Source organism: Falco cherrug, chromosome 3, assembly GCF_023634085.1.
Source record: "Falco cherrug isolate bFalChe1 chromosome 3, bFalChe1.pri, whole genome shotgun sequence".
In the NCBI taxonomy this organism is placed as follows: domain Eukaryota; kingdom Metazoa; phylum Chordata; class Aves; order Falconiformes; family Falconidae; genus Falco; species Falco cherrug.
The window spans coordinates 82,335,235-82,357,395 of NC_073699.1; the positions used below are offsets into that span (position 1 = coordinate 82,335,235).

Sequence of the window (22,161 nt, forward strand, 5' to 3'; positions counted from 1 at the left end):
CACCTGACTTTCAGAGCCCCAGTAGGGCACAGCTCAGCAGACAAACAAAACACACCCCATTTCATCAGGCCCCCTGCCTGAGAAGCTAGGGACAGTGTTTTCAGCCACTACCTGGAGTTTTGGACATCTTCCTTTCTGGCAATCAAGGAAAGAGTAACTAGGACAGAGCAACTGGTGTAAGGAAACTTGCAGCTTTAAAAAAAATGTAAATAATCTGCCATCTCTGGGGTTTTCTGGAGATACAGAGTAAAACTGCTGTTCAGCACAAGAAAATTAAGACAGCCAGTTTCTTGGCTGAAATCTCCCACTTGCACTTGACAGAAAAAAACCAAACCCCACAAAACTCCAAAATGCCAAGAGCAAAGCAATTTCATAGATAATGCGGGAAAATGAGAATACTCAAAGGACTTAAAATGATGTAGATGCGGGCTCTTACTCTATTACAAGTCTAAGGTGTACCCAATTTCAGTCAGTTTATGATCCAACAACCTACTTCAGCTCCCATACACTCATCTTAGCATGCCACTGGTAAGCTCAGGCCAAAAAAATAACCAGGACTGTTCATCTTCTATACTGTTAGCTTTTTGCTGATTTGTCTGGATTGTCTGTATCAACAAGTATTCTTATCAGCTTAACTTGTCATAAGCTTGCATTTTTAGCAGAGTCACTGACTGAAATGAAGCTTGAACTGCTGCTGCTCAGGGGATGTCAGCAGATAGAGTAAAAGCAGGCATAATTCAAAACAAATTCTGGTTTCTTCACTTAAGTTTTAAACACTTGACCTTCTGCTAATTTACGGAGATCATCAGAGCATAAAAAGATTAGATGGATTAAAATCAGTCATCCTCAGGTTTGAGTACTGCAAACTGTGATGGTAATGAGGACTTAAAAAATGACACTGTCTTCCACCCTTCTTTCATTTCAAATGCCCAGTATGTCAGAACAAATATAAAGATACGAAAACCAATGTTAAGTTTCATGCTTCAAGTTTCAAGTTGCTAAATTTTTTCCCTCGTATACTTAAAGAATTAAAAATTATACTTTGCATATACCTCCATTCAAGAGAAAATTCTGCTATGCTGCTTTTCAGCCTACAGGCTGCCAAAAAAGCCCCTGTCCAATCACAGCCCCCGACCCAAAGAACAAACTCAAACATTAGCAAAATACAAGGGCAAAACCTGATTTTTTTATTAACCTACTTTACGGACTCTCAAGAGGAAAATGAGTCCCGTCAATGGTTCTTCATTCCATGGGACTAGTATCTTATCAGAGGACGTGGCATTATTTCACTTTTACATCTCTCCCTCAAGAATACTCCCTTTGATGAAGTAGTTCAAGGGCAGCCATTAGAAAAATTTGTACCAAGGCACAGCAAAGGGATCCAAGCCACATGAGGACTTCATCAGTAAAAACACACATGGTAAAATTCAGTTTGACAAACAACACAAATTATTTGCATCACCGTGGTCCCAGAGGAGGGCAATACCTTGTACCAGTGGTCACTTTCCTTTCAGGTCAAGTTGACGGAAGTACAAAGAGTATTGCTGAAACTAAGACACAAATGCTGGATTTTATATTGTAAGTTTCTGAGGTAGCCAACTAATTTTTTTTTTTTTTTTTTTAAAGTCAGATTAAGGAAATTACCCTTTTGGACCTTAATAACCTCTTTTAAACAGCTACTATACAACAATATATATACCACCACACTTCTTTTTTTTTTAACTATTATTTCAGCTATAAACAAGTACCTTGCAAAAATTAAAGATTACTCCCACTTGAAGAAATGACAAAGAAACAGATGACCGCAACAGATTTGAGGGACAGTCACAGACTCTTAAACAGGCACATTTCAAGATACGAGTTTGAGGTACACTCAGCATACCTGATAATGTACTTAATGGCATTCACCAGCTGCGCCTGTGAAGCAATTTATCATTCTGAAAAGGAACCTCAGGCATCAGTCTCTGGCAAAATGCATTCTGTATTTTTTTTCCAGGATGCTGTGCAGAGTTTTATTTTGAATAAATGTTAACCAGGCTGTTAGTTAGATATCCTATATATACATTTGTATGCACATTCACACTGATTCCTTTATCCATTAAAGAACCTGCGTAAGTAGTGATCGGATTGGGTGATGGGTGGGGTAAGCAATCTGAAAGAGGAAAAGATGTTTTTCTAGAACTTATGTGCTTTAAATGAAACCCCAGTTTTTTCTTCTGACACAATCCTTGCCCAGTTACACAGGCGGTTCATTTGTACAAACCATCATTCCATTTCAAATACGGGCTTTACATTTTACTGGTGCATGGTCCATTGCCAGCAATGGACACAGAAACCCACCAGTAATATGGAGCTTAAAATGATAAAAAGACGACACGCTTGAAGAGCAATCTCTTTATAGTTTTCATTTAAAAAATAAAATAGGCAAAACTTTAAAAGAGGAACCTCCCATTCCAACAGAAATTTTAAAATACACTTCCATGCTAAAAGCAGAAGTCTGGATGTAAGCCCATGGAAGCTGCCAAGTAATAGAGAAAGAAACCTAATCTTTCACATTACTTGTAACAGTGTCTTTGCTGTCCTGGCTTACATAATTGTTGGTATTTTTACTAGATTGATCTGAATTCTCTATTTTATTTTCTACTTCCATAGCACTGGTTTCTACAGGACTGTGGGAAGATTCCTCACCTATTTCTGCTTCCATTTTTGTGACTAAATCATGTTCTTTATCTTCCACATCCATTCCTTCCTCTGTTTGTGCCAACCTATGTTGAACTTCTTCCTCCGTTTTATTTTCCAATTCCTCCTCTTTCCTCTTTGCTTTAAACACTTCAACTCCCATCATCCTCAGGTAATGAAGTCTCTCATTCTTGGGCACGAAGGCACGGAGTGATGTCTTTCCTTGCCAACCACACAGCACTATAGGACACTGAAGATCATCAGGTTTCCTACAAAAAAGCAGTTGTGTTTCGTCAACTATGAGAAAGTTAATCTTCAAAACTTAATTTTATAGCCATATGCTATAAATAAGTGCACAATCTTTAACAGTGAATGCATTTTATAACTATTGGTAGAAGATGCAAGTATATAGATATAACTTCAATATCTAAACAGGTACCTGCTTGTCTACAACCAAGCAAGCAAGAAAAAATAAAGCTCAGTGCTACTAAATTTCTGCAACAGGGAAAATTTTCTGGCTTTGGTTTCAAAACTAATGTAAGCAACAGCAAGATGAAAGTTTGCATTTAAAAAGTTCTAAAGAGCTTCTAATACTACTTTGTCAACAAAAATGAACAATGAAAAAGTTTAACTTTTTCTATTCCAAATCCTGGACTTCACAGGGAAACAAACAAATAAATCACATGCAGTGATCCTGTGGACCTCTGGCAGAACTACTGGCTCTCCTTTACAAAGCTAAATCCTACAATCGTTTTAGGAATACACAGGCAAGACAGCTTCTTTCCCTGCTATATTCTTTGTATCCTGTCTGGCTTCACTGTTGACCTCACTGTATCTCTGTGCTTCCACTTCTGTTTTTGCTGAGTGAAAATAAATTCTTGCCCAAGTTTTAGAACTCTGTAAATGGAAAGCAACACATCTACTTACTCAGGGTCTGGGTCATACTTCAGAACTATACTTCCCATTGCTATAGGGAAGGGGGGTGGGGAGAACAAAAACAAAACAGATGTGTTATTTGGCACAATGTTAAAATGACTGTAATTTAAAAATGTTCATGAAAACAAGGTTTTTAGACAGCCACACAGCATGGGCTGACTTGCAGTTATCTACATCAGGATAGTTAAACTACAGACAGTATCAGGCTTTACTGTTGGGTTTTTTTTTTTCCTCCAAACCAAAACATTTATATAGTTACAAGAGCAACTGCCAAGCCTGTCCCCTCCCAAACCCCAAACAAAAAAATCTAATTGCAAAACCACATGATGGATTAATCTAATCAGTGAATCTAGCAAAGAACTTTTACTTAAATAAAATGAACATAAGAGTATGCCAGCCCAAATCTTTTCTTCAATTTTGTCTCATCAAACACTGAAGTACAAGGACCAGTGATCACTTGGAAATAAAACAACATAAACAAAAGGACTTCAGTCCTTTCAAGCCACTCTACATTTCTTCAAGCATCCAGCATAGAGGAAATAAAATTTAATGTAAGTAGACATTGCTCCCCATATTTAAGAAAATAAAATCTGAGTAACTGTATTTGCTACATCAAATAATGAAAAACAACTGCAGATGACAATTTCAAATGACAAACAATTTCAGCTGGAGCACTAACAGGCATAACCATCATTAGCATATATAAAATCTTTGTTAATCAGATACTTTAAATGCTGCATCACAGCACTGCTTCACAGAAGTCACAGGTTTGGCAACTCTTCTGTTTGCTGGAATTCATAAACCTTAAAGGCTGTGATCAGAAAGGACTACAGTTTCTCGTAGCACAGTGGGTTTCAGTAACGCTTACTTACCTAATTAACAAACATATTTAAGATAAATTTAGTCAAAATTTTTAGCACCGTTTATGTGACAGGATTTTCATAGTCTTCTGTGTACTGTATAATAATAATTTTATCATATCACAAATTAGAAGGCTTACCCATGTCTTTGACTTTCTTCTGCGTTTCACTGCTAAATTTACTTAAGAATGGATTTTCCTGGGTTAGCAGGATTTTAACATCTTCTATGCAGACATTTATAATCCTTGCATGAATGAATGGGTATAGAGTATAAATTCCCTGTTTAATAAATAAATACAATTATTTCAAAATACAATCTCTACTTTCTGACGGGAAAATGTTAAAAATGGTATGTCTTTTAGTTAATACCAGAAAACAATTTTCACATTTTAATCCATACCGAAAATGAAAATTGCCGTTAATCTGGCAATGTTAATGGCAGCTGTGCCATAGGCTCTAAGGAAACCAAAGTATCTCCTTTGAAAATACAATTCTAAGTAGTTACCTCTTGTGCTAATCTGAATGCGCATCCGAACTGTTCACCATCACTGTTGCGAGACCAGACTTTTATCCCTGTGTTAATAACCTGCAAAAGGCAAAGCCAATAAGCATCATTAAAGAGTATAAATTCTAAATTACCACTCTGAACTTTGTTTTTTTCTCAAGTGTTTGACTAAATGGAGGAAGAAAGGATAATTCTGCCATAACATTTGCACTGAACACTGAATTAAATTCATGTGAAAATTCATTCAAGAGAAAAAGGAATCCCCATTATCAAAACATAGCTCTCTTTCAATGGAAATGCTTTTTACTCCTTTCCATATTGAAAACTGAACACAGTGAGGAAGCTACTGTCTTAAAATGAGGGCAATTAACTACAAAGATCAAATTTTAATTTTAGTTTGAGTAAGAGTTTTCTGGGTGATTCCAGGAAAGTCAATCAAGGATGCAATTTCAAAAATGAAAAAGCGCTTAATACTAGGACACTATATCCTTTGTAGTACCCAAAGTCTCACTACCTAATATAATGCACCAGTTTCTTAAAATTTTGTCAATTTATGTAGCCATTTCCTGCATGTGGGATAAAAGGATAATTATTTATCCATCTCAAAAGATATGTTGCAAAGATGTAATTAATATCCTTGGAGATTTTCAAGATTTGACTGGATGAGACCCGGAACTATATCTGACCTAGCTTTGAAGTCAGACCTGCTTGGGGCAGGAAGGAAGCTAGAATAGATGATCTCATTCTAACTTAAATTATTCAATGACTTTTAAGACAAATCTTTAGTGTTTGCAAGGCATTTTCCATGGGGATTCATATAAAAAAAATTTTTTTTCAAACTCACAAAAACTACTTCTTACACCATTATCATTCAGCCTAACAACTTTTCAGAATGATCAGTTGTTGAAATCACTTTGAAACAATGTCCCCACATAACACAGCCAGCTAGTAATTCAGCTGAGGTTATCTGTTATTTTTGGTATTTAAAATTCTTAATACTCTCATAATTAAGGGGCTCATAAATACAACAGTGTCAATGTAAACTTGTGAAGGCACCCGAAAATAGGATGAAAATCCTCGTACACACACAGCAGTTACATTTTCCCTTCCTCTACTTTTAAGTTCCCTTCTATGTGCCAAAAAACATACTTATTTTAACTTCATTTCTTTAACAGAGGGACAGAGAGGAAAATGTTTATTCTAACTGAAAACAAAAAAGGCCTATCAGCTTGCTATAATCCTCTATATAAACAATAAACTGAGCAATAAAGTTCAAGGAGACATCCAGTGATGCTTACGATCTCTGTTGCAAAAAACCGAAGAGATGAACCATACCTTCATCTTCTCACTGTTGTTCAGAAGCACATTCCTTAGCTCCTTAGAAACCATGTACAGCTGTCTTTTCTTTCCTTCTTGAGTTCGAGTTAGTAAATTCATCTTGGGAAACGATGGGTCCAATGCATAAAACTTCCTGTGGCCATAATACTGGTTTTGATTAACTGAACAATGAAATTACATACTCAAAATGCAGGGGGTTGACCCACTTCCTTAAGCTATCTCTGCAAACACTTTGGGCTCCCAAACACAAAAGATCAGACTTTCTAAGATGCGTGACATCAGAAAAGACAAGCTGCCATAGACACCAAGATACACTTTCAAACTTCCAGTGCAAACTATCATTGATTCTTTTCATTTAAGAAGAGTTTAATTATTGGGGAGAGGGACACCTGCTGCAAAGTTAGGGAAAAATTTTTACATATGGCCAACCAGACCCACCTTTCATAATGAACTGAACTACTAATATTCCTAAAATACTAGGAATCTTACTGCCAAAAGAGAAACATTTTTTGCTTACTGGATAGGAAGGAACAATGGATCATCTTCAGGGAGAAACACAAAAGGGTCTTCTTTAAAACCAAACAACTTCATTTTTTTAGATGGTGGTGGTCTAAAAAGAAAGTATCATTACATTGTCAATTTTAGTAAGAGTGCTTGGTTTGAAATCAGTATATTCAGTTCATTTAGTCAACACTTGCCTTATGGTAATGACAGTATGCCAAACAGAATACTGACATTTTTCTGTGCTTCACTAAGACAACACTACCCACAATTTAACTTCTTACAATGAGGAAGTGAAAGCAATGCTTGAAAACAGAAACCACAAAAACAAATAAAGAGAGATTTCTGAGGGAGTAATTGTGAAGACAGTAAAGCTCTTCCATAAATTAACTTCCGGAAGTACTTTTTTCTTCAACAGAGGATAAAGGACTAACAGACTTTGCAAATGCTAATAAGAAAAGTGGTTATTTTCCTAACCTGCTGAAACACAAGATAGAAAATGTGGAAACGTAGGACGACTGAGCAAAATCATTAATTTTTCTTGAACAACTTCTAAATGAGTCCAGTAACTGAAGAATTCTGTAGAAGCAACTACAAAGCTGTTACAGGACAAATTCATAGGCTTGGTTCTCTTACCCACACACTCCTTCCTTTTTGCTTTGTTCAGTGTCTGAATTCTGCAATTCTTGCATTTTCTTAGACTCTTCATCTTCAGCAAGTGTTGGCTCTTCAGTAATACATTCAGAACCATTATCTGAATTCGCTGCTGTTACTTCAGTATCTCCTGTTTGTTGCAGTAATTTCTGGTGAACCTATTTCAGATTATAGTATTTTCAATAAAGCTAAAGTAGTATCTAATTTGTCTGTGTTCTCTCTTTGCATGTGCTTAATTCTTATCAATTTGTATGTCAGTGCTTAAACATACCCATTTAGGGAGCAAATCTCATTACTAAGTCAAGATACCATTGTAAATTGCATTTACCTCTAGTACTGATCTGAACAATTTCTTACGAACTGTCCAAGAAAGTTATTTTTGTACCATTCACAAAATCACGTCCTAGCACTCACAGAGAAGACTATTTTAAATCACGATCTGTTGTTTTCCTCCTAGAACTCAGTGACACACACATTCAGCTGCTGCACACTTTCTGTACGAGTGCTACAACATTAAACTTAGAACAGCAGAAGCTATTTGGATGACACTTGCTTCTGAATAAATGCTTATTCCTTCTTGCCACATACATGTTACTCATAAGGTGTTCTAATGAAGCAAATCAAATAGTAGCAGCTAAAACGGATTCACACAGGAAGTTTCTCTCAAAAAGACCATCTTAAGAGATCAAACAAATCCTGTCAATTTAAAATCGTGTCGACAGGATTTTAAGACAATTGACAACAAATGGATTAAAGTCAAATGGCTGAAGCTGCTACTGCTCCTAACAGTTTTATATCCATTCCCACTGCTGCTGATCTGCTAGACTAATCTGCTAGTGAATCACTCCTGAGCAACCAGAGTAAGATAAACTGAAATCAGAATTAGCTTACAACACAGCAGAAAAAAGCCTTCAGCAGAGGGACCACACACAGCTCAAGGAACTGACAGCTTTAGCTACCCAATCTAATCTGCTTCTGTAAGTCTTTCAAAGCCTGAACTTTAACTTCAAGTTTTATCTTGCTATTTTACTATGATTTTAAAATCCCCGCTCTTTTTTTTTTTTCTTCTATTTTAAAAGGAGACTTTCTTTTAAAGTTCTTAAGGGATTTAGGAATTTACTTTTAATTGACACACTGAACTACAACCGAAGGGCAGAAAGTTACAGGATGTTTTCAATTCTGTAAGCTTTCAAAAAAAATGTTATTAAAAGTTAACATTTTAGCTCTTTTAAAAGATGTTACCTTAGGCTGGCGTTTATTCCATGGCATTGGAGACTTTTTCACTAACACAGCCACAAAGAAACCTCCTGTGTTCTGGTGATGTGGCAATATCCTAAGACTAGGGGGAAAAAAAGAAAATAAAAATGTTGCAGTATATTCATCACCAGCACTCAGGCTCTCACAAAGTACTAAAAGTGTAACATTTACATTTACTTGGAGGGTAAACTAAGTATTCCTAGTAGGATTGTGCAGATTTATCAAGCTAAAAAAAGGATCTAAAATAGAGCATTCTGGCAAAATAACTTGCATCAGTGCAATGCATTCACTTAACCATTCACATCTGAGCTTTAAGACTCATTTCTAAACATTATTTTTAGAATAGCTGTGGGAAGTCTTTCATAGCAAGTAAGTCACACTGCTACAATGTTAAAGCTTTACATAGTTTTTCAGTAATTTTGGCTATGTATCTCTATTGGTCAAAGAATTTGACCTACCTGTGAGTACTTATTCCTTGTAAGCAACTTTCAGTAATTTCTCTCACTTCACTGGAACTTAAATATTGCGTACCGCCATTACATATGAAGCAATCAAAATATTCAGACCTACACAAGCACAGGTCTGTACTGCCACACGTTCTTAACCTAACCTAATTATAATTTGCCCACCACCATACGAGGTGATAATCAAAGCTTCATAAAATCTACTCTGGCAAAACTTACCAGCGCTCTAGATTCATTGCCTTTAGCTTCTCTTCATCTTTTATTGGAAACATAGTGGGACGTATTTGTGTTTGTCTGTTTGAAGGCACATCTTTCCACTCTTCAAACCACTGTCCATCTTTCAGCATTACCTTCATAGGAATAAATATAAATAGTGTGAAGAATACAGGTCACTATTTTACAAGTTTTAATTTAAATAAGTTCAAACCAAGGTTCAGATGCCAAAAAGAGAAGTTATTTTCTGGTATAGTAAGTTAAGTTCTTTGAAGTGTATGGTTCCTTTGTGCATTGTATAGGGACACTTATGAGATTCTTGCCAGCTGTACCTCTTTGCTCCACTTTGTATGCTTCAAAAAGTGTGCAGTCAAGTAAAGATCAACTGCAGTGATCTCTGGTAACCTGCTAGAACATACAGAACACCAAAATCCAAAGGAAGGACAGCGGTGGAATATATAAGAAGATTAGTAAGCCATAAGATTTAGGATACACTATTTTTTCTCCATTGGACTGGCTGTGAAGCATCCTGCTGTAGGCAGCTTCGAAGCAGTATACAAAGGAAAAGGGCTACTGCAGTCTAATAGAGACTAGAAATGAGGAATCCAAATTTCATTACATAAGGTGCAAGAGTGCAACACAACAGCTTGGTAAGCACAGAGCGCCATGATATAGGCATACACAGGTCACACATAGAGATGCTTTCAAGGAAAGTTACTGAGGAATCACGTCCCCATGAATTTTCTAGTGTAAGTATCTTTATCCAGGACTCAGAACAATATATAAATCCACTCTAAGATACTGTGTGGACATAACATCACATCACTCTAAGAGTCAAAGCTTTTGATGAACTCTTAAGATACAAGCAGGTTAGAGCCCCAACTCTTGCAGCAAGGCATTTTGAATGCTCTTTAAGCAAGAATACCAAAGGAAAAAAACCAACCAAACAAACCACCAAACCGGGAAAATTTGACTTCAGAGCTCTAGATGCCTCATTCTATACTGGCCACCAGCACTGTAAGAAAGGTCACATCCACAGATGCATGGGACAAATGCATAATATTAATGACTGAAATGAAGTCCTGTTTTTGTGGTTAAGTCAACAAAATAGATAAACCACAGCAATGGTGACTTCAGGACCGGCACGTTCGATGAAATGCTTTCATAGATCTTGCTGTGATTGACTTGAAGGTTTAATTAAGTGTTCTACTGAAAACTGAAACAGAACGTTTATCTAGATTACAATTTGACTGAGAATGTTAGAACCCAGATTTCAGCATCATGAAGTCTGGCATTTATCAGTCACTGATCAGATCACACTTAAAATATTGTGCCTTTGCATATTCCTAAAATGGAAATGACTGTACTTCTAGAATTAGTATTTCAAGTCCAAATATGCTACGTCATGCTGCTAGATGGAGGCAAGACAGACTGTGGTTCTGAACTGCTCTTCTTTGGAAGTCATGAGTTCAGCTTGAGAGAAACAAACAATGGGACTGATAAATAACTGGAAGCACAAACAACTCTGGAACTATTTTGGATGTACTAGAGTAACTGCCTAACAGTACTGCTCTGTTCAGTTTTGGTTTACCAGCCTAACCACACAATGTAACTGGTAGAATGACAAAGCATCAAAGAAACGTGTCGAACTCTTCTCTACTGCACATTTCACTAGCCTCTTGTTAGGGCAGAATTAAGACTAAGAGTGTTGCAGAAGTAGATTACCAGATCTGGAGGTAAAAAGATTTCTTCCTTCAAGACTCTGAAATAATTCATTGAAGTTCACTCGTCGTCTAGCTTAAGGAGAGAGTACTGAACGCTATTTCCAAGCACCTATGCATCCCCTTGAACAAAACCTTATTTTTATTTTGCTGTTTCCAGAGATCTACAGTCAACTGAGGCTCAGGAATATTCAATGTAATCACTAAGTTGCAGAGCTCCCACTGAACAAACGTTTCACAAGGAAACAGAAGATGACACCAAGTAAAATCAGCACCAAAGCAAGCAAATATATTCACTGATGAGCTAGACAATGAGGCTTTAAAAAATACAGTAGCAGCGAATAAGGGCTGAAGAACGTCTGGCAAACTTTTAAGAGATTTTATTAGCCTACTTTTAAAAATACCTATTAGGGAGATTTATATTTCAACTGCAAACACAGAAATAAATGTTACAGGGAATATAACAGACTTACTGATCTTCATATATATATAGTAGCTTTATACAGTTAAAAAAAAGTAAGATTGAGATCATAGAGCCACAGTTATGCATTTTACATTTATACTTCAGGTACAAGCATACCATTTATACTTTTGGAACTGTAAGAAGAAAGAAATCAGCTAGTTTCTAAGCTGGATTTCCAATGGCAGAACATAAGCAAATGTTTATTCCATGCGTCTTGTTCATTAGCTTATACACAGGCATAAACCTGCAGACCACCATTTCAAGAGACTAGTGAAATGGTGAGAGAAGACAGAACAACCAACGGCGTTGCAAAGGCACATGCTCATAATTAAAATTTAATCAGAGCTTCTTTCCTTACTACCAGGATGGCTTTCTACCCTTTCTTGATTATACCCATAACAGGATACTGAAACAGCTTTGGGATTTTTTTTGCTGCTCCCTACTAGTCTGTTTCCAGACTTGGAATCACATAAGATTTGGAACAAAATACATGACTATTAATATTCTAGAATTACTCACATCCCTGCAAGTTTTACAGCTTATTTCCAGGAAGGGTTTAACAGCTTTTACTTCCAAATAATTTAAATGAACCAGCTAAAGAACTATAGTATCTAACACTCACAGACTGTAAAGGACAGTGGAGGAGGGATAACTTTCAAAAGTGGCTGAAATTATGTTGCCATCTACAGGCCACATGCACACAGTAGAAAAGGGAATTAAGAAAGCATGAGAGACAGAGCAAAGAAAGCTGGAGGAAAATGAGGACAGCAGATGAAGAGACAAGAACTTACCACCAGAAAGATCTTTAGCCCTTTCCTCTACAATGCCATACCGTCTAAAACTCTAAACAGCAAATCACTATCATCACTTCAGCTTAATCTAATGTTTTGAAATGCTATTCTGCAAAATTTCCCTAATGTAATGTTCTACCACAGACCAAGAACTTCACAGAAATATCAGGTTAAGTACCTTCCATTTTGTAATTCCTGGCATCCTCTTCAAGCCTGGTAACTCAGAAGAGACATCAGCAAGTTCTAAGGCACCTGAAATTCCAAGAATATAAATATTTTTGAAAACAGAATTTGAGAGTCATGTTCCTAATTAACTTCTACAAAAATAGTTTTTCTTCAAGTTTTAAGACCACACTGCTTTTTAAAAATGTCAAGGAACAAAATATTATACAATTACTGTATAATTTACTGTAAACTAACAAGAAAGACGGTAAGAACTGTTCATAACAAATTAACTGTTCACCTCTAAATTAAACGAAATATAATGGTTAGATACTTTCTGTAGCGGCTGCAGAGAATAATGCTCTACAACTTGTATCATTAAACATTAATGTTCCAGGATGCAGTCACATAAGATTTTATTCTCACTTAGCATTTGGATTTACTACACTGGTTAAGTATTTTTCAGAGAAATACTCTTCCAGGATGACAAAGTCTTTTAAAATGCTTGATACATTCTCATTTTATGGACTTAGTCTTAATATATTCCAGTGTGAGAGGAAAAAAAAAATTGTTATTTTTTGAATGAAAAGAAAAATTCCAAAATGTTTAACCATAAGGTAAGTACTATCAACCTAACAGAACAAAAGGCTATGTACCCAAAATGTCAGATTGCTGTAAGAAACATCAACAGAGTTTAGCTTAATCTACAGAATAAAACCTTTAAGGTTCCTGAAGTCCAGAAAGAATAATATAAAAATATACTGTTTAAATAGGTGATCTCTCTAGCAAAGAATACCCTTTAAATTTCTTTTTTGTGAATACTTACTTATTTAAGTTAGGTAGGCTTTCCTTCCTGTCGCACAGAATTTATCAGCCTGTTCTACATGACTAACCATTTACTCTTAAGTGACAGTTTAAGCAAGTCTTTTAAATAAATGAGAAAGTGATACATGAATTCATGGACAAATTCCAAAATCATATTTCAAATCTGATTAAACTTGATGTCTGCATCTGTCCTTCGAATATTCTTGCCTACCTACAGCGACTTCAACTGATGCCTCAGGACTACACCACACTGATCAGGCACTAAACAGTCCACCAGAAGTACTACAATTCCCTGTAGAGAAACACGGTACAAAAGTGCCTTTTCCTTACTCTTTCAGCCCTAAGGGGAAACCAGTCTCTGACCTGCTCCACAAGTAGCAGTGTAACACAGTGAGAGGAACCAAGTTAACACCGAAGAACCAACAAAACTGGACTAACCTGAGCAAATCCTTGATGTCCAATGCCCCTTGCAGACTACTGCACTACCTCACCCTTCTTTAGTTACACGTATGTTCAAGCCCCAAGGATAACGTTCACTTGCTGGGACACACTGCAGCCTCCAAGTAAGCCTCAAAATACCTTTTTTTTTTTTTTTTTTTTTGAGGTATTTTCACATGCCACAGCCAGTCAAGATCCTTACTTCCAAGTACTGAATTTGCCCCGGATGCTGCAATTGTTGGCCTCCATGAACATCCGCATTGCTTCACGCTCCTAGCCAAACTAGTCCTTACTTCCTTCCAATCTTGTCATCGTTAAAACTTAACTCTGGTGTACCACAGCCTTCAATAAGCCAAGCATACCACAATGTACTGGAAACATGTCTATGCTGCTCTTTCACTCAGTCTGCCAAAGAAACTACCTCTAAATAAAAATGTCCTTTGGAAATTAAATATAATTCCTAATTATCTGCAGGCATTTAAGCTAAACTGCTGTTTCTGAGACAATGAAATTTCATGCACAATTTGGGGCCAGAATAGTGACTGGCACAAAGAAAACATTAGACAAAACAGGCCATTCTACTCCCAGAACCAGCTCAGCTCCAGGGGCAATACAGCTGCTCCTGCTCTGTACAAGGATCAACTTAACAAGGTCTGGGGAACTTTTAATGCAAAACCCAATTAAGATGTCTCCAAACTTCAGGTTACTGACACAGAAAAAACAGTGTTCGACAGCTCAAGGCTAGCAATTTGGGCTACTAACTCAACTACCACAAACTGATGCAGTGCAGCTTTCTCAGCTCAATTTTTCCACCTCTTGTTACTTGACGTGATGGACACTTAAGTAAGCTTTCATATGCAAGTCAGAAGTGTAAAAAAACCCACAAGCTTAACGACATTAAAATTCCAAACATCTCAAAATTTGGGTCAAAGGATGCTAAAGGTATCAGACTCCCACCTACTGGTGCACAACATTTCTCTAACTGTTTTAAGTACACTTTGGACTTCTTACCCCTATAGCATACAGCAGTAATGTCCCGTGCCGTGTCTTCCAAAGGAAATACGAATGTCAGACATGAACTCCAACCAGTGGAATGGGTTAGCAGAAGCCAGATAACACAGACTGAATTCCACTGATCTGCAGAAGTCTTTTGTGTACCACTAACCCAACTTCTTCAGGCTTTATATTTGCACCTGATTTAGGCCCATTCAAGAAGGCTGCCCAGATCAACACCAATGAAATCCTAACGGTATCAAAAAATTGCTGCAGTTTTGCATACTAGGAGCACGTTACCCACACTAAGCTTATTACTAGTACTATCATGCGTGTATCCTTTTTTGGGCTGAGGAAAAAAAAGATTTCTCCACTCCATCCAAGCTCGCATTCTCACCTTGACTCTTCTCCAGCAGAGATGCGATCACAGCTTCGTTCTCAATGGGATTCAACGAACACGTAGAATATACCATTCTCCCACCTTCCGCCAGCTGTTCAACACCACGGGTTGCAATTCTTAACTGCAATCTAACAGAACACTCTTGATTTAGCCAGGTATCATTCAGGAACCAGAAAGGTTTACCATCAAAGTTTTTGCAGGTAAAGCTATATTGCAGACACACAACTCTCCATGGACTAAACCAGCACTGACTAGGTTCCACAGCTGTCACAAGTACACAATTTAAAGTCAGTTTTAAACTAAGTCAGCTTAGTGCAGTCTATACTGCAGACACATTTACAATTACACCTGTTAAAACAGCAATTAGGTTAAACGTTAACACTGCATAACTTTCAACACAGCATGCAGTAATTTGTTCTTTCTAGTGTCCCATCAAGTTTATAGTAAAGTACTCAACACTAGACAAGTAACACCCCAAAACCTGACTTTTCTTCTCAGAAATCTAGTTAAAATGAGGAGCAATCTGACTATTACAAATATTATGGACAATACAGCTTAGCTAACATTGGCCTTCTGAGAAAAGCTTCACTGAGACAAACCACCAGCTTATACCCCACCTGCAAACTCACAACTAAAATAAAACCTGTAATTATGAGTTACCGAACGATAACAAGTCACCGCAGGTCAGCTGAGTTACAGTAACTGATGGCATTCCCAGCTTGTTACAAACACACAGCAAAACGTTCTAAACTTTTTCATCTGTGTGTCATGAGCCTGCACTAGCCTAAACACTTATCTACCACCATGTAACATAAATCAGTCTTAAGAAACCAAAACCATTTATGTATGATCGCTAGTATTCTAAAGACTTTAAAATATTACTATCAATCTTACAAGTTTCTGCATTTTCCAACAGTATTTTACCAGCTAAATGCTAGGAATCCCAACCAAATGATTTATTTCCTGTTTTATTAGCTACCTTGCCTAAATTAATTCAATGAACATTCATACGTTAGATATTCATAACAATACAAGCAATTTAGATCCACTACTCGCTTCTGGAACACTACACTTTCTGAATAGCACACAAGCTCTTCATTTGAGAGAAAAGCAACACTTCTTAGAAGTCTCTGCTTTGTCACATATTAACATGTGAATGCATGCAGATGTTAGAGATGTGGGAAAAGGAGGAGAGAGAAATGAAGAAGTGCAGATGTGTAACAAGCATTTTTACCCATGGAGCTGCAAACTGTTTTGTGTTGTCCACTTTTTCCATACATCAATGTTTTTCCTCATGGTTCCATCTCCACTGTAACAGATTGAACAGATTTCTATTATTTGTGGGTAAGACTCATTTCATATCCAAGTCATTCATAGCAGAAAATAAGTAACAGCCCCCCTCCCATATTAACTAGTTCTCCTATGCTGTACTGCTTGTTTCTACATTATCTTTGTACTTGAGTATCCCCAGTGTAAGTTCAAAACTTGAAGCCCTTCAGCTGACCAAATTTAAGTACCACTTGGAATGAAAAATGTTCATTCTAATTTAGTATCCCCTCACCTGAGACAGTTTAAGGCATTCACCTGTTTTGGAAGTTACTATAAATGATAACCAAGCAACACAAAAAGCGTAACTCAGCAACACTAAAATTCTAGCACTGCACTTAGTGCAATAAAATCTGTGTATTGAAGATTACATGCTAGATACCTGCAAGGGACGTCACATAAAATCCTGTCATAGAAGAGGACTTCTTTTCTTCCATCAACATCTATTTGTAGATTAGGAATACTGGAGGCATCATGATTTACCACCATGATGCACGGACTGTTTAATCTTTTAGCCTGATGAACCAGCAAATAGCAGCGCTTGTTGTCGACATCATTAGCAATTACAAAACCCTCTGGGAACATAAAATAGTGGGAAGATGCTTTACTATTCAACAGCTAAATAATTGTACATATTTTATTACCTTATCTTCAAAGCTTCGTAAACCTTTCACTACAGATTTCTACTTACAAGACTGCTTATGAATAGAGGACCCCTTAATGAATGTGAAATAACATAAAGTATGTCTAGGTTTAACTGATGTGTCAAATATAGTCTCAAGAGCACTAGCTTCCATACAGTAACAATAGAACACAACCAAGGGCCTTTCAACTTTTCAAAATAAAACCCTTGTAACAGAAAAATCCTCCACTGCCACTGATCGCTGTACATCAGCAGATTTTCAGTAGAACGTAGAAAGAATCCACTCCCCCTAACTTGATACCTTCTATTTTCTGGAAGCATCTAACTGAAAGTAAAGATTTTGAAGCTTAAAGAAAAAAGATAAATATCACGACCATTTTAAGGCTACAGCAGATTAATCCAGTGTTGCAGGATACCACTAAAACAAAGGGCTCACGGGCCACCATCTACTAAGTAAACCTGATTTATATACAAAAATTAAGCTCTAATCACATCTACCACAGTCTGAACTGTGAAGATATAGAGATACACCTACATACATATATATAAATTCACGTCTCTCCTTCAAGCCGAGGAAGCCCACAAAATTGTAAGGAAAAGGTGGGGTACTTCCTATCTCATATCACTCAACCACTCTGGAAATTCAGTATGTAGTTAAATGTAGTTACTTATCTGAGATACTAAAAATAATCCTCAAGAAAAAGCAGAAATTCAAAGTCATAGAAGTTTTTGGTAGTTTTTCCAGACTTACTGGGAAAAGGAACATTCATGTCTGCGTGCAACATTTCAATGAGTTGTGCAGTCTTAGATCCAGGTGCAGCACACATATCTAGAATCTACAAACACCAGAAAATTAAAAAAACCCACCTCCTACCTCATATTTTTTTAACTACTTCAGAAATTTTAAACTAAATATGTTTGAATACACTTGCACAACTAGGATTATCCTGAACACTGATTTGTAAAAACATAAAAGTACAGTTTCGTTCTTTGTATGCTTTATCTCTGAAGGTCTAAAATATAAAAAGGACTTTTGTTTGTAGGGAACAAATACATCAGCTGAAAAAAATCCGAAAGAAAAATCTGAATCTAGATACAGGGATATGTCCTTGTATCAGCTCACAGGCAATTCCGACTGAAGTTAACTGGAACTTCACATATACACACACACGTCAAGGGCAAAGTTACATTCAAAAGCAAGTAGTACTTTTCTTTATCTATCAATAAATTAATCAGAGGCTATCCAACACCGTTGATTAAATAGGTTTTATAAAAATGGACTGCTATCCCTCCCCACACCTTTTCATTTTAATGCAAAAAATTGGGGTAGCATAAACTGCTTGTTGCTATATCCTGGAAGCAGCACTTGGAAGTCTTCGAAATCACCCTCAGGCAGAACAGAACAGCATAGACACCACCACCTGATTTCTAGCATAGTTCTCCCTCATGGTTCATCACGAACTTGGTTTGTGATCAAGAGTCACTTTCACAGCAAACCATCTGACAGCTAACACTGCTTTCTTAAGGAAGCTTAAAATCTTTCCTCTTGCCTATTTACAAACTTTTCAGAAACATATGACTAACTTCTGGACCTTTAGCTCCAGAAAAAGTTAGCTGAAGTCACGCAACAGGGTAAAAGATGGGGATGGATTGGCTCAGACCCCAGAGAAATGCAAAGAGCATTTACTGAGAGCTTCAGAGAGCATGTGATAGGTGCTGCCACACAGCAGTGTTAATGCATCATGAAACACACTCAGTAATAACTGTGTCACATCTGCTGTTAAAAGTGACAGTTGTGATGATACCGGTTGCTACTGACTTTGTAGGCAATGCAAAAGATAATGAAGAATAAGCAAGCCTAAACATGCTCTAAACTTGCCCAGCAAACTAATGGTGAATGAAAACTAAACTGCGAAGGACAGATTAAAACCGCACACAACTACAGAAAGGTTTGACAGTCATCAAGTTTATCCTTGTGCAAGAATCATCATGTAAGACATCAAACATGTACAGAGAACATGCCAGTTAAGCACTAAAGCAACCTGCAATTCTGGTCAAAACCAGCAGCTCAGAAAATAAGGCACTAAAGACCATAAAAGGTCCTACATGACAACAGCCAAGGAACTGTTACAACAGCTATTCGCTATCTTGTCACAAGAGAGGATAAAGAACCTATTCTGGGTCTCACTTATAAGCAAATTCGTGAAATCTTACATGCATTTCTGCAAAGGGTTTGCTGAAATACAGTCACCAAAGTTAAACATTCAATGCAAAAAACCATACAGTTAGCTTAATATATGCAACATAAGGTGTGTACAAAAATATTCACACAACTTGTGTCTTACATTAAGTAGAACGCATTCACTACCCGTTCAACCCCAGATAAAACTCAAAACGTACATGTGACACATTAGTACTGAATATACCACCCAATTCATTGTTCATTCAAGAGAGATGAGAAGATCTTGCCTCATGTACAATAGCCATCAGCCCCACGTCATACATTGGGTTGGGGTGAGAACAGAAGAAACCAAACTGAGAAGTTATGTATGCTAACTGATGTTAATTCAAAACCGAGTATGTACAAACAAGCCTTTAAAACATAGGTTAAAAGTTTGAAAAACTTTAAATTTCAAGATGCACAACATAGCTGCTTGAGATAGCAAGGTGCTTGTAACTAGCTCGTTAACTTAACAGATTAAGAGAGTAAGGCCATGTGACAGATTCATTCTGCAAACACGCACAGAACATGCAAACTTCACTAGGGTTAGAACAAGAAGCTTGCTACCATATTCCACAATTTGCCATTAGAAAATATCACAGACATTCCTCAGACACCTTGGTTAAAGTCAGCAACCTATTTAGCCAACACCAACAGCATGTTTCAGCTCACCCAAATTATTCTGCCTAACGTTTATAGAGCAGAAGTTTGCAACTTTTTCAAAAGGCATAGAGGGGTAAAAACTATCTGGTAGAGAACATTATCATTTGGATCTGGAAAACTACATCTGCTCAAAGCGTGATGGATAGCAAGTAGTTAAAAGCAGTCATCTTACTTTAAAAGGAGGTTGAAACATGAATACATAACTTAGATGCAACTAAATACATTCAGACTTTGAAACTATATGATTATGCAACTACTAACCTAAATGTTTTTTACAGGGTATTATATAGCTGAAAAAGCAGATGTTCCTCTGACAGCGTATTTGTGATCTGAACACTAGTTGACTGTTGTTTATGTACAGAAAGCATAAAACATACCAACACAAAACAGAATTGTGTATCAGCATTGATACTGCTGTTGTAATTTACAGTTTAATTGAACTATCTTCTAGGAAAAAAACTAGTATGCAGTATATTCCAGAGTTACCTTATGATGAGGGTTAACGTTAAGCAGCAGAGGTGGGATCATACTAACAGCCTCTTGACGACTGATATTTCCCTTGAAAGGAAAAAAACAACCAAAACAACAAACCCAAACTTTTTTATATCACAGAAGAATGCATTACTTTTGCAATAAATTTTTTAAAACTCTATGTAGTAAAACAATAAAGCATTTTATCAAACACTATTATCATCTTAGGATTAAATTTTATTAACATTTAACAAAAAAATCACAGTATTTTACCCAACTGAAATTTCTGATGATTGCATACTTACTCCAATTTTATTAATTCTATTGATATAGTTTCCACTCAACAGAAATGAGAAACTGGCTTCAACCAAGTGAGAAACATCCATCACTAAAGGTAACTCTCATTACATACGCACACACACTTTTACCAAATTGAAACATCTGTTTTCAAACACCAACTATTTTACAGGGACTCATTTTCACATTCCCAAACAAAAAAAAAAAAATGCAGTTTGTTTAGGATAAAAATTTGTAACTGCAGTTACATGCTGGAACCATGGGATAAATCACTGTCAACATCAACATAAAATCCAGATTCTCCTGAGCTACTCAACTTCTGAGAGAAAAGGTACAGTCTCAGTTTCTCATAATGCATTTGAATAAAACACCGCTCAGGACAGGAGAGAAGAAAAAAAGAAAAAGAAAGTAAGATCTATCCAAAACTTACACATTCTGTCTCGCTAACCAGAAACTGATGAAACTTTTCCAGCTGTGGCGACTTGCGTAAGATTTTTCTACTCAAGTTGGTGTGCCAGGCTAACTCTTCTGGATACCTGGGGGGAAAAAAAGACGGAGAAAGGGCAGAAGTTGAAGACCCCAACCCCTCAGGCTCGACACCGGGGACACGCAGCGCGCCTTACTCCACGGCCAGCTCACCTACCAGCTCAGCGGCTGCGGCATTTCGACCTTCTGGCCATCCACCTCCAGGTCCTGCAGCTCTCTGAAGTACTTCTCCCTCAGGCAGTGCAGGATCTCCCTGGCGTGGCTGCAGGGCAGAGACGCGCACCAGGCGGCCGGCTGGGGACGCGCCTTTCCCCGCCAGCCGGCACCGGCCCGCCCCGGGACCCAGGGCAGCGGCACGCCGGGCCCCGCCCGCCCCGCCCCGCGGCCCTACCTCCGGTAGCCGGTGATGCGCAGCGTGGCGGGCAGCGGCTCCCTCAGCGCCGCCATGAAGGCGTCCCACTCGCCGGCGGGCACGATGCCCAGCTCCCGGTAGTACCGCTCGAACAGCTCGTTCTCCTTCACGATCTCGGGGTAGCCACCGGCCCAGCCCTGAAACACGCCGCCGCCGTCAGCCCGTCGGCCCTGCCGCGCACCGCCCCGCCCCACCCCGCCCCGGCTCTCACCGCTTGGTCCCCGCCGCCGCCGCCCCGCTCCTGCCGCTGCTGCTGCTGCCGCCTGCGGTCGCGCGCCCGGCGGCCCATGGCGACCAGGAAGCGGCCGAGCACCCTCGTCGCAGCGGCCCCCTCCGTCCTTCCCGGCCTGCAGCACCGCGGAACCTAGGCTGCGGCGCCGCGTGCTCCCGGCGCCGCGCGCATGCGCGGGCCCGCCCCCGGCGCTCTTTCCGGGCGGCAGCA

The 22,161-nt window shown here is 38.1% G+C and overlaps 1 protein-coding gene across 1 annotated transcript; it reads right to left on the reverse strand.

The window, feature by feature from the left end:
* Positions 1-2,379: 2,379 nt before the first annotated feature.
* NSUN2 (NOP2/Sun RNA methyltransferase 2) lies at positions 2,380-22,126 on the reverse strand. The gene is made up of 19 exons (XM_055705277.1): positions 21,931-22,126; positions 21,699-21,856; positions 21,465-21,569; positions 21,252-21,357; positions 20,540-20,611; positions 17,921-18,005; positions 16,909-17,101; positions 16,435-16,509; positions 15,198-15,328; positions 12,561-12,634; positions 9,414-9,544; positions 8,716-8,812; positions 7,456-7,631; positions 6,836-6,928; positions 6,316-6,451; positions 4,981-5,061; positions 4,616-4,754; positions 3,607-3,646; positions 2,380-2,948 (listed from the first exon to the last, which is right to left on the reverse strand). Exons 1-19 carry the CDS (start codon positions 22,006-22,008, stop codon positions 2,543-2,545), a joined length of 2,376 nt encoding a protein of 791 aa, XP_055561252.1. The 5' UTR covers positions 22,009-22,126; the 3' UTR covers positions 2,380-2,542.
* Positions 22,127-22,161: the final 35 nt, after the last annotated feature.